This window comes from Rhinolophus hipposideros (genome assembly GCF_964194185.1).
Source record: "Rhinolophus hipposideros genome assembly, chromosome: 2".
In the NCBI taxonomy this organism is placed as follows: domain Eukaryota; kingdom Metazoa; phylum Chordata; class Mammalia; order Chiroptera; family Rhinolophidae; genus Rhinolophus; species Rhinolophus hipposideros.
The window spans coordinates 31,211,049-31,227,470 of NC_138048.1; the positions used below are offsets into that span (position 1 = coordinate 31,211,049).

General features: G+C 38.8%; 1 protein-coding gene across 1 annotated transcript in view; it reads right to left on the reverse strand.

The window, feature by feature from the left end:
• Window positions 1-4,926: 4,926 nt before the first annotated feature.
• IMPG2 (interphotoreceptor matrix proteoglycan 2) overlaps window positions 4,927-16,422 on the reverse strand; it is a gene marked incomplete at its 5' end in the record, with an annotated part of 88,769 nt that continues 77,273 nt past the window's right edge. Inside the window, 7 exons of the mRNA XM_081026618.1 lie at window positions 4,927-5,043; window positions 6,642-6,721; window positions 7,191-7,428; window positions 8,775-8,963; window positions 10,306-10,516; window positions 14,119-14,338; window positions 14,948-16,239. Of these exons, the coding sequence (XP_080882744.1) occupies window positions 5,031-5,043; window positions 6,642-6,721; window positions 7,191-7,428; window positions 8,775-8,963; window positions 10,306-10,516; window positions 14,119-14,338; window positions 14,948-16,239 (2,243 nt within the window). The 3' untranslated portion in view covers window positions 4,927-5,030. The remainder of the gene's footprint in view (window positions 5,044-6,641; window positions 6,722-7,190; window positions 7,429-8,774; window positions 8,964-10,305; window positions 10,517-14,118; window positions 14,339-14,947; window positions 16,240-16,422) is intronic.

Genomic DNA, 16,422 nt, shown 5'->3' on the forward strand with positions numbered 1-16,422 from the left:
GAAAAAACTGAAAGTTGAGGTTTCTGATGCTGATGCTTAGGTAAGTGGCAGCTGATTTTCCTCCTGCCTTTTCCATGCAAGGTTCTTTTTAGATTGCTGTGAGCATATTTATGTCTCCTCTGTTCTCTTTAGACAGTCACCAATTCCTTCTCTCATCAGAGGACAGCTGGTGCTAGCTACCCCACTAACCTTTCTTTAATCAACTCCATCAGTTTTCTTTCCATCCCTGTCTTAAGCAGATGAGGAAAAAAAGAAAGTCTCTAAAAGTTTAAACGAGTAAAGTTCAGGAGAGGCTAAATAATGACTCAGCATCATTAACTATCAACAAAATTTGAGGCAACCATGGGGGCAACAATAGATTTGAGGCAAAGTTTTTGAGGCAACAACAGATTTGTCTCCAATTCCCTTACATCCTCACTACACAAAGATTAATCAAAGCCAAGTAGGAGGGAGGTTGGGGAGCTGGGTGGAAAAGGGAAAGGGTTTAAGCAGTACAAATTGGTAGTTACAAAATAGTCGTGGGGATGTAAAATAAAGCACAGGGAATATAGTCACTAACATGGTAATAACTATGTATAGTGCCAGGTGGATACTAGACTTATAGACGTGATCACTTCGTAAGTTATATAAACGTCAAATCATTATGCTGTACACCTGAAACTAATATGATATTGTATGTCAACTGTAATTTTTTAAATTTTTAAAATTTTTTGAAAATCAAGTAAATAAAATAAAAAATTTAAAAAGGTTAATCAAAGAATGATTTTCATTTCCACATCCCGCTCACACTGTATTTTTGAATGGTAATTACAACTCAACTGTTGCCACAATCTACAGTGTTTTCCTCTAACTGACAAAAAAAGAAAAAACAAGAAGGGGAGGTTCTTGAAAGAGAAGTCTATTAATAATGAAAATGGCACAATTATATATACGAGAAAGACTTTGAAATTTTTATACATAAACACTTAAATTTTTATTTCTAATTAGCTGGCATTGAAACTAGAGCATTTCAAAAACAATACTACAGTAGCATAAACTTATCTGAGCCATACTTTAGGTAAAATGTCATTATAAACAAGGTAAAAAAGAAAAATCTTTCATTATCTACACTCCATATTGAACACCTGGTATGTACACAACCACTTCAGAAACATCACAGTCCTGATACATAAATAATCATACTTTTATTCTCTGATATAATGGTTAATTTTTTTTCCTATTTATGCCTTTCATCTCTACTCTAAAGAAATAACTAAATATTAGTGAGGGGGCAAAAGCCAGGGTGATATAATCTAGTCTTTAGCTTTAATCTAAAGCTAAAATCTAGTTTAATCTAGTCTATAGCTCTAAATTGTGTGGCTGAGGAGAGCTGTTTAACCTGTGTTTTATTAACTCATAGGAGTAGTGTAAGGTTTTACAAAATTCATGAGTCAAGGAAATTTCCAGGCAGATTCTTCACATCATCAATTACTTTCTGGTACCCTCCCACCTTCCCATCTTCAGCCAGATATGTTGTAGAACACAATGCAATTGATTTGAGGATTGTGACTTGTACATCTTTTTTTCTTCATTTATTATATACTTGGGAATAGAATGAGCTAGAATCCATGACTCATTGCAGCTGGATTGTAAATGAGGAAGGTTGGTTCCACCCATTCCTACTGGGAATTGTTAAAAACATTTTAGGAAAAAAAAGATTGACCCATATTTTTCTTGGCTAAAACATCTCAATTTAGTAATGATCAGTTATTCTCCTAAATCAGCTATTTCCTTATGAAACAAATATGTTGCCTTCTCTTCCCACTTCAAAATGAAAATTCAATTCACAAGCGGATAGATGTCAAAATATCTATTACTGAAAACACGGAAATGACACAAAGATACCAGCTGCCTAAAAATCATGAAATGGAAGGCAAACTTATGAAGCAAGCATGCAAATGAATAATTAGATCAGGTTTCATATTTGAGCCAACATAGTTTTAGAGCCAACAAAGAATATTTGTACAGGTTCCATCTCTTTGTCAGAAGTAATATTAAGTCAGGGTTTTTCAACTACATTACAATTGACTATGTTTTTAAAAAGGGGGTGGGGAAGATGGGGGGCAGCCAACCCATTGTGACCAGATACTGCAGAAGAAAAAAGAAGGAGGTGGGAATAAAATCAAGTAAAACATGTACTTGTTTTATTATGTAAAGTCAGTGGGACTGTCATGCAGGGTGTCATGCAGGGTCGCTGGTCCCGCTCCCCACATAAGAATGCAGGATATGGTGAGGCCAAAAAGGAACACCCACAGAGCTATCCATAAGGGGTTCATACCACTATATTCTCACTGGCGACTGGTTTGGAGACACAGGAAGCAGGAGCTACATGATCCGCAATCTGCCTTCCACTTCTCTGCCAACCAACCAACCCCACTTGCTAGCTGCAATCCACGCTTGCTAGCTCAGCCACAGCAGTTATATCAGTGGCCAATGGCTAACTGGTTAGAGCTGATGGCCAACGAGTAACAGCTGATGGCCATTTACTGCCCGAGCCAGCACCTTTCCACGTGAGGCTGAGAGCCTGGAAACTGCTCTCTGGGACTCCACAGGGACTTTAGGGCACAAAATGTGAAAAAATACCCTTCAAACATTGCTATGGTGGAAATGGAGTCCTTTTTACCAAATAGATTCCCCTTTATCTAGCGCCACTATAATTAAGGATCGCGTTTGTACACTCAGTTATAAAGACTATCCATACCTACAAAACTCCAAAGCACCTTATGAATCAAAAAAAAAAAAAAGTCTGAGTTATTTACCACACACTTTTAGGGCAAACTGCATTTTATTATTTTCGAATATGGTGATAGTCTTCTTCGGTGTTATATTGTTAGGTTAATGAGAATGTTCTAATAATCAGAACATTTCATTCCTCAATCACACAGCCTAAAAAGAGAGTTTAGCCAAATACTTTTAAATAACTACATGCCATTAATTACCCTGGGGAAAGCTCTTTTAAAGAGAAGCCTTTTCTGTTTCTATGAATCTGTTTGTTTTGTTTGTTCATTTGTTTTGTTATTTTAGGCTCCATATATAAGTGAAACCACATTGTATTTGACTTTCTCTGTCTGACTTATTTCACTTAGCATCATACCCTCTAAAACAGAACATAGTCAATAATATTTTGATAAATTTGCACAGTGACAAATAATTACTAGAATTAGTGGGCTGATCACACATATGTCAAATCACTAGACTGTACACCTGAAACTAATATAACTAATATTATATTGTACACCAACTATACTTAAATGAAAAAGAAGAAGCTCTTTCTGGGTAATCTGTCCTGTCAGACTAATAGGTCCATTACGCATTTACTTTGAGAATCAGAGGATCTTCAGAGTGGAAACGCATTCTCCGATCTTCCCCGCTGTGGTTCAGCTACACAAAGGTAGTAGGGTGACAGTCTTTTTCCTGCACTGAGACCTCCAGGTCTCTTCCTGAATTTAGGATTTCCTTTACTCTTCCATTTAATAAGTGTGGAGGAGACACGCATGTAGAACTAAGTGATTTGCTCTTGCATGAAAAGGTCACACAAAAGAAAATCAGAGGCAAAGACACGTCAGAATTCTCAAATTCCCACTTCACCGCTTGGCTTCTGGAAAACAACAATCCTCCTTTAGCTCAGTTTGTGCTTCTCCTAAGCGTTTCACAGGGTCACGTGCTCTAGATCCCTTTATGTTTATCTAGAATGCTGCCAGCACACAGATATTCAAAAGGTCACACATTCTAGGGTTGATTTGTGATAAAACAAATTTTCTTTTTCATCTAACACAATAAGCTTAGGAAAAATGTTTAAATGCTAAACAGAAATCTTTGGAGGTTTTACAAGTAAAATTAAGCATTTAGTAGTGACAAATGTCAGTAACATTTATCATATTTTAAAGATAATTATCAATGACCTTTCAAATGGGTCCATTAAAAAATGTCCCAACAGTAGCATGTACCTATGCTGAAGTTATAGAGAATCCATTATGTGAGTAGGGGACGAAAAGAAATACTGAGATAAGGGAACTGCTTTCACACACACACACATACACACACACACACACACACACACAAACACACACACAAGCTGTTACCCATACATGCTTCGCAAAATATCTGGATATCTTCAAAGCTTTCAATAGCTTTACGGTAGCATGTACTCAGCCTAGATTTTAGTTTCTGGTGTCCTCTTAATGAGTGAAATTGGCAGTTATCAAGTTAAGAAAGAAAGAAAAAATGAACCAAGTATTTTATCTTATGGTCACTCTATCCCTGCTCAGAAAGAAATCAAACTATTCCAGATTGTTTTTGGCAAATATGAAGACACGTTAACAGCTTAAAAAATAAGATATTGACATATTTAACAATAATATGATCTTGAAAAATATGCTCAGGAAATCCGAAACTCTCATAGAAGCATCAAGTACAAGCCTAACTCTATACTGAAGCAAAAGGTTCTGCTTCAGTAGTTTGATCCCCCCAAAAAACTTCATGTTTTATTTGGATGGATATCTGACTATAAACTATATTAAAACTACTTCAAAGGCTTCTCATTCCATCTGACAACAACAAACACATGATAAAATAGTCACTTCCTAAGCTTGCCTTCTCCTGTAACAGTCTCACCTTCTCTTCCTCCTGGGAAACCTGAGGCATAGTTATTAATAGACACACTTGGCGAGTCAGAAGCAGATGTAATGCACCCCCAACTCCCAGGCCTGACTGTGTTCCTGTAGAATGCTTTCCAGAACTCATACAGTTTTGAATTTCTTTAAATACAGCTTAGGTATAAACATTTTTTATAAGTATAAACATTGTCACATCTGTTATTACATTCTGAAATTTTAAACTGAAAAAAAAATGTTGTCCCCCAAATTTAATGATTTTTAATAGAATACTCTTCTTCCGACAGACTTCAAAATCCAGGTTAATTATATGATAAAAGTAGCAAGTGATTTCCATCTTCTCTAGGCTTCTAATCAATTCCAAAATAAGAGTTTTGATTAAAGCTCTTCCCTGCCATGAAAAACAAAGCACAATTAATTGAGAAAGGAAAAATGTACTGAAATGCACTGCCAAGCTATGTTCCTAAAATCACTAATACTTTCTGTTTTCTTTCTTTGCAGGAAAGTTGTTCCTGTGCTTTGCTAAGTTTAAAAAAGTTCTGCTCTACAAAGACCATGTAAAGCTCTTAACTGAATCCTAAATCAAGTCCTTTAACATTTTCTGGGGCTACTGGTATATGAAAATGCTGAGATTAAGTGAAACTGAAAATGTTGTATGGATTATGTGCCTAACATGTTTTCAATGCCATCTTCCTCAGTGAACACCACTGTTAAGATTATAGGGTCTGTGTGGACTTCCTTTTGTTTCACTGATCTTCTTGTTTAAATCTTATAGTATGTTACATGGATTTTTTTGTGTGTGTATATTTTAACACGAGACAATTTACTTGAAGAAAGTGAAGCATGTAGTCAATCTGTCTCTCCCTAATTAGGCTCTCCTGAACCCTTTCTTTGGATATCTTAGCCTAGATGAGGTGTTTTTAATTCAGGAAACACATTCAGGCAGGTGAGTCTGAGGGGCTTATAAAAAGTCTTGGGGGAGACAAAAATGTCAGTCATGTTCTTTCTATTGGATACCAGTGGAATGGAGCCATTGGCAATTTTCTGGCTGGAGTTGCCAGGATGAGTGGGCATCCTGGTTTCAAAGGCAGACTCCTGATAATACTGTTCTGGCAAGGTTGGCAGCACCTTCCAGGGACCAAGTCAGATGTTCACAGATTTTTTAAAGGAGTCTCCATCATGCATGCAGAATTAGAAAAGTATCTTCCTCAATTTCATGAGGTGTCAATTTATCTCTTCCTATCAGAGCGGAACCATGAGTAAGGGGCTGCCTATCAGAAAAAAGGGGCAGAAGCTCCAATCAGGGCCATGAGTATTATCCTGACCCTTCATCAATTTCTTCTACATATAAGCATGCATGAATGCTCTGGGTTTTCTCTTTTAAAAGCCAGGTAAAGACATTTGGCCTTTGTGGAAGCCACCCCATGAGGAAGGACCTTTGTGAGGGCAGCAGTAGGACCAAATATCAAAGGCAAATTATAATTCCAAGCACAGTGAAAAAAGTACCTATAGAAATAGAAAAGGATTGGTATGTTAGAAGAATGTGAGGATTTATAGTTACTCAAATTCTTTTCATAGACACTAACTATGAAAAATATTTTATAGCATTAAATCATGGGTGATATCTATGGTAATAAGCGGGAAAAATATGACATAGTCCAGGAAGCTTGAGGCCAAAACACAGTATCTTAGTTTTAAATTTTCTCTGCCACTTGCTGTCATTGTGATCTGGAGTGAGTCCCTTCTGCTCTCTGAAGCTTCCTTTCTTCATTTATAAAACTTAAATAAAAAACATTTGACTTATAAAGCCATTAGGAGAAATAAATGAGGTGATCTGTATGGAAATGTATTAAATGTAGAGAACTCTGCAAATGTCAGTTATCACCAGGACCCCTGTCACATGGACAGGACGCATGCGCCCACACCAGAGCACTTGTTCTGAGGCAAACTGTTAAGAACATGAGTGGGGGCGCTGTTCCTAACGCTTACATTTGATGTTCTCTCACAAATGCTGCGAACTCAGGATCATTGGCATACAGTTCCAAAATTCTCATTCTTTCTTGAATTTCCTTTAAAAAAAAAAAAGAAAGAAAGAAAGAAAAGAAAAGGCCCATACATCGCATTAGAAAAATCTCAGCAGCCTTTTATAAGGAGTTTTAATTTTTATAAGGAATTATGACTTTCTGGGCTCTCCACAGGACCGCTATAGGAAAGAACGGCCTTTTCAGAGAAATGAAAGGTTTGGATACAAAATAAACTTTTCTGAATAACTCAAACATACATTTCTAAGGAAGGGTGGGAGAGAGCATTTGCTAATAATAGAAAAAGGAACCACTGGGAGGGGAAAAAGATACAGTTCAGATTTGTATACACTCTCCATGCCACACCAACTGTGAGGCATTATGAGGTACAAAACTAATTATGGAATACTTCTCATCTTTTCTTGAAGCCCATGCATACACACAGGCACACACGCATGCATGCACGCTCTCACAGGCACACCAGGGGCAGCAGCAGCAGCAATGCAAAGTTTCCTACCTCTCGGGAAAGCCCACTGTTCTCATACATTTGTCTGATTTCTTCTCTGGTCAGACCACCAATCACCTCTCCACCTGCAGAGCTGCAGAAGGGATGCTGAGGACCAAGTCCCTCATATTGCTCAAGTCCAGCCACGTGGGTTTCATACGCAGGGTTGCACTTCACAGCATCCTCAATGAATGAGAGGCTGGCAGGCTGCCTGCTAGACCCACAAAAAGAAACATGGTTGTTTCGGGATCTTCTTCAGATGCTCAACTGCTTGGAAGACTATGTACCTGGAGCAAGATTTCTTGTAAGGAAGAAAGACAGGTGAACTGGGTACAAATGGGGAGAGATGACTGTGAAAAATGTCCAGATCAATCTCAAAAATTGTCGTTCAGGTATTATCATTATTATCTCCTCAACTGCAAGGTAATGCCCTGCAGAAATGTTCCACGTCTCATTCATCTTTGTCTCCCAGTGCCTGGCACTCAACAAATGTTGATGGGGAAATATGCCTGCCAATGGATACTATTTCATTAAATGCACATGGCCCCATCATTCCCAGAGTAGACAAATCAAAAATCAGTGTGTAACCACACAGGTAATCTGATGGAAATATAAATATGGGGGTACTAGGCCTCAATTAAATTCAATTCAGATCCACAAATATTTACTGAGCATTGATTATGTGCCTAAGACTATTCTAGATGCTGATGATACAAAGAATTTGTTGGAATCCCTCTCCAGAATGAGATTAGAGGCTTCTGAAAAGTCAGACTCAATAAAAAGCATAAAAACAATGATGGAAGTATGCCCTAGGTATACCCTAGGAACCTAGGAAAGGTACCTCCTTAGGAAGCCAGAGGGTGAGAAAAGGTAACCTAGACCCAAAGCAGTAGCACTTATAGACTCCAGAAACACAGAAGCAAAGTACTACCAGGGATTGTGATCCCATAACAACCCAAAAGCTCCTTGGATTGCTAATCTAGCAAGTAGAACAGGTTTTATTTTCTCCACTAATGAAGCTATGCTTAACTAAAAGAGAACCAGATTTCATTTCTTGCCAGATTCTTACCTAGATTTAAAATGTGGCTAATCGACACAGGAATGAACCAAAGGGGAACAAAAGTATGGATCTGGTCCTCACACAAGGGCCTCACCTCCTATCTATCACCTTGTCAATTGCCCCCACCACCATGAAACAGGCATTCTGGCCACATTCAATGATGCTTTGAGATTCATGCCTGCATCGCAGACTTGGCTCATGCTCATTCACCCAGCTGGCAAGTGTCCCACCCCACCCACAGCAAACATCTACTCTGCGGTCCAGCTAAATATAACCATCATTCAAACTTCTAAGACTCTCACCCCCAGGAAAAATGAATGTAACCCTCATCTAGGCCCCTTAGTATTTTATTCATATTGCTGCTTATGTTTGTTTTCTTTGGACAGCATTAGAGGACAGGGATCATGTTTTCATTCAACGTGATAGCTTTCTCCCCCCAACCCTGATCCCCATCCAATATTTGGTGCATAGTAAATACAAAATGAATGAATAAAAGGAATATTTGATTCCATCAGAGAGCAATTTTCTTTATTCACCTGAAGGGCTTCTCTCTTTCTCTCCTAACATTCTGAGCTTGAAGAGTCCTGACGAGGAGGAAGATGACAGCAGAAGAGACGAGGAGCAGTCCCAGCACGGCAACGATGGCCACTCCTATCACCAAGGGCTCGGACACGAGCTCCTCACAGTGCTCACCGCGGTACCACCAGTTCTCACCCACCCGGCATCTGGAAGGAGAAGTGACCAAGTTCGAAAACAAAATCTCTGTGCTGAGGATAACCATTAACAACAGAATCTTTGGTGGGACTGGGGAAAGGTAGACAAAACAATCAATAAATGCTGACCACATGAAGCTTCAGTAAGGAGGTGAATACACAGGTTAAATGGTCATACAATTTAAGGCTGTGCAAATGCCTGGCACAGACTCAGCAGGTCCTTGATGACTATTTGTACACGGCAGAATGAAAGATTGACTAGACCTAAAGGAAGTATTCTAGTCAACTTTCTCAGTTATAGACAACAAAAAACAGGCCCAGAAGGAAAGTGACTGGCATGAGATCACACAATTACTCTGCAACAGACCTGGGTCTAGAACCCAGGTCTCCAGACTCTGCAGGTCCTTTCACAGCAGAGATCCTCAAAACACAAGGCTACAAACTTGTGCAAAAATGTCTTCAATTCCCTGAGCATCAGGGAAATGACTGCTTTACAAAATAATATTAATTTCTCTGGAATTTCAATACTACTTTTCCCCTTAGTTTCCTAGCTAAACATTACATTTTTTTTCACATAGTAAATGCTGGATCATTTCTACCTATTTCCTCCGCTTTTGGCATCTATGCCAACATTTGACCTTTCTCACATTCACAAATTGTCCTCTTGTTTGTGTTTCCCTGGCTTCTCTTCAGCATTCTCTCCTTTTATCGTGCCATATGACTATGGTTATGTGTGGTGGGGAGGCTGACTTGCTCTGCTTTGTTTAAGGGGGGAGGATGGTCGAGATACTTGAATCTGCCCATCTGACTGCTGCATTTTCTTTGGTTCTACCTTTTCAAAAAATGGATCTCAGGTACTTAAAATACATTTGTCATAACCTCAAAGACTTTAAATACTTGCTTTTCTTTATCTTTGAATACCCAAACAGCAGCCCAAGGCCATTAAGAACATAATACAAATAGAATAAAAATCCTTTGTTTTCACTTTGAGATATAGTATAAAGTGTTGATCTTATGCCTAAATCTAATTTAAGCACCAATTGCATTACTATCACCACTAAGAACCACAACACAGAGATCTCCAACTACTCCAAGTACTCTCAATAGGACACTGGACAATGTTTTTCTTACAGCAACCTAAGAGAATAAAATAAAACAACCATTTCAACTAGGTATGATTCAGGCCTTTGAAATGACTCAGTCTTCATGAGAACTAGATGGCATTAATCTATTGCCCAGACATAACTTCTATAACAAATACTGCAGTGATTATCCTACAGTCAGGTATAGACCCCTTCCCTTCAGAGGAAGTATCTATCACCTTGTGAAGCCCACACCCCTAGCTGTACCATACCTACAAATGGCCCCATGTCCGGGCATAATGTCGCACTTTCCATCATTCAAGCAGAAGTCAGGCTGTAGGTCACAGAGACTCTGACAGGGCAGTTCTTCCACACTCAGGTACCCAGGGTGGCATCTGCACTCTGCCTCTCCACTCCAGGGACTGACCAAACACTCAGAAAATTCATTGCATGCCTGAAACTTGCATGGGTTGGCTTGATCACCTAAAACATCAAACAAACCAGAGAAGGATGCAAGGAAAGGCGAAACACAGGAGCTGGGGGACATGAAGCTCCTTCACTAAGGCTACCCCCTCCAAAGTACATGGGACAATTCCTTTCCTGAACCATTGAAACGTGATACACCATCACTACCAATACCACAAAAAATTCTGATTCATTCTTGGATTATTTCCTGCAGCCTTCAGAGAAAACATGGCCCTGCCAACACCTGGATTTTGGAGTTCCAGCCTTCAAAACTATGAGAAAATACATTTCTGTTGTTGTAAGCCACCCAGTTTGTGGTCCTTTGTTATAGTAGCCCTAGGAAACTAATACAGGGACCACTGATAAGATGCTCATGTAATAAGGCGAGCATACAAATGTGAGGGCAGATGGGCAGTTTCTACAAGGGGACTACACAGTGGGATTCCACTGTGTATTTCCTAAGTCTTCACAGCCTTATCCCAGTATTCACTTTGTGATGCTGTTATCAGAAAATAATCTAATCCTAGACAAGCAACAAGAGATAGGAGAGTATATAGGGACTGGGAAGGATGACACTGCATGGTTTCCTATGTTGATGGAAGTTCAAGACTTTCTGTGAAAACAAGTTAGGTAAGACACAGGTCAATCTTGAGATAAAATAGTATTTTTATCTGGAGCCTTTCACTAAAAATATACAGGTAGTAGGAAAATTTTTATATAAAAATTTTACCACATTGTGACCATTCTAGAGCTGTGGGTGTGTCTGTGGAAGGAACTAGGATCTATGAAAGGAAAGAGATGTCGCTCCCTTTTGCTTCCAGACCAAGGAGAAAGCGACCAAGACTAATATTTTAATCATGTAAATAAAGAGCTGCAGCTTTAAAGTCATTTTCCAGTCCTTTGTGCAGGTGAAAGGTGAATGGCCAGAATAGATCCTTAATGATTTCTGTAATAAATGGGAAAACAAAGGTAGACCTGGAGCTAAGGCTAGAATAGGAGACAGAGATCTAAACTGTAGAGTGAATTCTGGTTTTCCAGGGGCAGGCTAGGCAAGGGATTGATGGGTACAGAAAAATGAGACTGAAGGAAATATGAAGAGGGTCTGGAAAGATAGCCAGAGTGGTCAAAGGAACATGGCAGTTGGCTTAGTCCAAAAAGTTGGCCGGTAAGAAATGCCTCTGAAAGGGTGACTGAGGAATTTTAGAATATCTACGCCTAACAGTAATATTTTAAGCCATCTGCTGTGCTATGATAAAGTCGCCTCCATCACCGTCATATCATACGCAAATATCTGATAGAATCTGGGAAAGTCAAAAATGGGACTGTGATCTGTGTTGGATTTTTAAAAAGAACAACCACAAGTATCAAGACAAATGTGAGTTTGGAAATTCAGCAGAAGAAACTCAGAGCTGGAGGTAAGTAAGAGATATTTAAGTTCCCTGTTAATTCCTAGAGATATTGGGGGTGGGAAGACCATGGATGCAGGTTTTACACTGCACATGGGAGGGGCTAATGCCAGTTTGACTATTACAGAAAAAGGTGACCCTATAAACCCGGATTACTTGGCATGCAGCTGATACGTGAGTTACATACACAATTGAAGTAAATGCACTTATTTATTGTACTTCCCTTTAAAAAGAAGTGGGTTGGCTCTTGCAAAGATTTTATAAATCATTTGTATGGCTAGTCAAATGCCTTCAAATATGCTATTTGTTTAATCCTTAGAATAGCCCCATGAAATACATACACCAGATAATATTATCCTCATTTAATATATGAGGAATTAAGGCTCAGAGATAAAATAGCTCATCTAGAGTCACACAAATGATAAATGACAGTGCAGAGGCAAGAAATCAGGCCTTCCAAATTACAATTAATTGCTTCTTCCACTACAACACATGGCAAAGAATGTGCAACTGGCCTTACAGAGCTCAAATGGTAAGAGATTTGGATATTGGGGGAATTAGCAAAATCATTTTCCTCACTCTCAGTGAATAATTGTCCTTCCAGGATTTCAAAGGAAAGAAAGTTTGCTTCATTCTCAGTTAAAGAATAGGGCTGGCGTGCAAACCGGTTTGAAAGTAAAAGGCATTGGATAAATACGGACCCAGACATTCCCCTTTACTACTGCTCAAAACCACTGTCCTCTGGTATGTGGAAGGTAAAAAAGGAACAAAGTCTGAAGATTCAACAGTATTTTCTGCATCCAAGTCTTCCAAATAAAAACAATGGTTCCTTTCATGCATTTACAGCATTTGTGAGTACCTTCTATATGCAAGACATTGTGGTTAATAAAACAGACATAGTCTTATTCCTTGTGAATAGCTCAACTGGGGATAATAACCATTAAGCAACTATGTGCATAAATTGGCATTATTACAATAGCTATAAACTCTATAGCAGGAAAAGAACATGATGCTACAAGAAAAACGAATAGAAGAGACCCAATCTAGATAATGGGTGAGTCCGTGAAAGTCTTGAGGAAGAGACATTTGAACTGAGGCAAAAAGGGTGAGCAGAAGTCAGCCAAGAAGGAATGAGTTTCAGGCAAAGGAGACAGTATGTGCAAAAGCTTTAAGGCAAGAAATGTTTTTTTATCTAAGGAACTAAAAACCAGCTGGTTTAACTTAGTGAGCAAAGAAGTTACTTTCACTGGATGATATTGGGGAAGATAGAGACCAGGCCTTGTGGCTATTGAACCAGGCAGCCACTGAAGTATTTCAAGCAGGTAAGTGAGATAATATGATTGATGTGTAACAGAGCCCCCTGGCCGCTGTGTGAAGAATGGCTAGGGGAAGGGAACAAGAGGGGTAGTGCGGAATCAGGTCCAAATGAGAAATGACAATGTTTGGCCCACAGTAGTGGCAGTGGAGACAGAGAAGAGTATATAGATTTGAGATATATTTAGAATTCAAAATCAATCTAAGTTTGGTGAGTGACTAAAAGTTGGGGGTGATGGAAACTGAGATATCAGAATGACTTCCCGGATTTCTGGCTTACACAGCTAAGTGGACACAGCTCCCATTTATCAAGGTGATGAAGCTGAGAGAAATGGATTTAGCTGGAAGGTGGGGAGATATGGAAAATAAGAGCTCAGTCTTCGACAACTTAAATTTGATATACATAGAATACATCCAAGTTGAGGTCATTGAGTATGTAGTTAGATATTAATTCTAGATCTCAGAAGATAAGTCTGACCTGCATGTAAAAATGTGGAGAGTTATTGACATCTATGTTAGATTTACAATAATGGAAATGGATAAAACAACTTAGGAAATTAACATAGAAGGGAAGCGAGTCCAAACCTCTATGGCAACATAGAGGTGTAGCAAGAACAAACAATTCAGTGGATTAGTAAAAGACAGAACCAGATAGAACAGGTAGAAAAGGGAGTGGGAGGTTAACAAGTAAAGATAATATGTGCACACACCTTTTGAAAAGAGAATGATATTGATGTTCTTGGAAGAGATATTTTACTCATTATCAAGATGTGGAAAATTTGCCTGACATACTACTCTTTCACCTACTATTGAATTCAACTTGACTTAGGATAGAAGAAAATATACAAGAATAATCACTGAATTCCACTAAGAAACCACCCTGGGAATCAATAGCATTACCTGATTCCACATCAAGGGAGTATTTATCAATATCCAAGTTCATGGTTTGGTAGGCAGTAGTGCAAAAGTCTTCCAGAACCATGTACACAGCATTGTTGACATCAGGGAGCACAGCCTTGGCAAACTTCATTCTGCTGTTCACCACAATACTGCCATTTCTGAAGTTCAGGATTTCTAAATTCTGGAACCCTGTGAGATTTGACTGTAGATAGGGAACCAGCTACAATATATGAAAAGTGGTCAGTTTATTGGCAAGGTTTTGCATTTTGTTCAACACATGTCAAATTTTTAAAAAACTTAGAGAAACAAACAAGGATCGTTTTCCAAATTGTATGCTATTTACATTATTTAAATAATTCACCAACAAAAGTATAAATTGTGAATAATTTGAGACTCATGAGATTTTCATAGTGGTATTTAGGAACCCCATGCAACTCACAGTTTTAGACACTAGAGAGTTTATTCTCTCTGTCTCACTAAAGAATCACAACAGTGAAGGCATCATAGGCACCTACAAAATACTGGTCTCACCATAAAACGTGAAAACAAACAAACAAACAAACAAACAAAAACCCGTAAACTTGTATAAGTCCTAGAAATCATGAAATACAATCTTCAGTATCTAAGTTGTCACATCACCCTCATGCCACATTTATATTTTGTTTCTTGTATCCACTTATCTTATTGTTTTCCTACCAACTTTAGGCCACGATGTTATATGTAGATGATTAAAAATGAGTGTTCACAGCAAACCCACAGATCATATGTGTTGAGGAGTGGTTAACGCATGATTACTCACTAATGCCCATATTTCACTTCTTGGTCTTACCAATTCTAAAAATCTCTGCTCCAGGGCCTTATACTCCAAAGAGTTTTTATTAAACAGATCTTCTGAAAACATCATGTTAGTCACTCGGAGGCTGAAGAAAACCAGCAAAGCTCCTGCAGTCTGTGTCTGATTTGAGTCACCTTTTATTGTGGGCTGAGCCCCACTAGACATCTCTGTGGAGTGGACTTTTGTAGACATTTCCACATAACTACCAACTTTGCCATTTTCTTCTGGGATTAGCTCAGGCTGATAATAATCTGTGCCTATCCTGTCCAGTTCTAATGAAATATCCTGAACGCCCATAATTACTTCATCCTCCAGCAGGGTGGGGCTTGTGGTTGGAGGCAATTTGGTAGACTGTGTCATGGAAGCTTTCAACCAGAGCTTGTCAATACTCTCTGGTGTACTTGTCAACATGTCTCTGGACAATTTCCCTAGGGAAGAAGTTTTTGCCCAAACTAGATCTGATTCTGGTAATGTGGTCCACAAAGGTTGCATATCTGGATTCACTACTGAAATCTTGCTGTCGAACCATTCACGACTGGATGACTCTATAGTTTGTTCCACATCCTTCTTTAGAAAGGGTTCTACTTGATCATGTTTATCCGTAGGAGCAGAGATTGCTATAGCTGTCAGTAGAGGAGGTACTTTGGTAACTGAGTAATAATCAATGTCAAAAGCCTCTGATGTGTGCTTGGAGAGAATTAGAGATACAGGTTGAGTTGTGGTCTCTGCAAAGATGGGCACAGTAGGTCCATCAAGGTGCTCTTCCTCTGCAAAGTTTGTGGATCTCTCAAAATGCCCATATTTTGAGGACTCAGTACTTTCTTCTATGGATTCCATTTTGTCATCTGTAACTAGTTTCTCATCGACACCCTCAGTTGGCAAAAGTGAATCCTCATTTTCAAGCCATGACTTGGATAGTGGTTCAGTGCTCTTCTCTAATGAAGTCTCACTCCATGGCCAAGTAATCAGACTCACCTTTTGCCCAGACCCTGAACCTAAGCCACTCTCAAACATGAACTCTTTTTCCATGGATGTGTCTGACATCAGAGTGCTCACTTCTAATTGGCCTTTCACTTTGGAGGTCAAAGAGTCCATGCCAAAAGGTATAGTTATTTCTTTAGCAAGAGCTAATGTGACAGAGGAGATCACATACGGGGAGGATGTCAAAGAAACCCCGGCATCTTCTATGGATGGTATTGTTTCTTTTGGCACTAAATGAGTGAGTGGACTTGAAGGCAATGGATCAATTGAAAGAAAATCTTCTGACCCTTCAACTTTGGTTAATCCTAAAAATAAAGTTTTCCATTAATTAATCTGCAAAGTTAGCAAAATATATACCCAGTCCTCCTAATAAAACCAGCTACCTATTTTTTTCCCATTAGATTAAGAAGGATAGTTGCTGACATTTACTTTACTGTATCCAGCAAAAAACAAGACAATATGATAATGTTTTTGTGGTGTAGTACAAT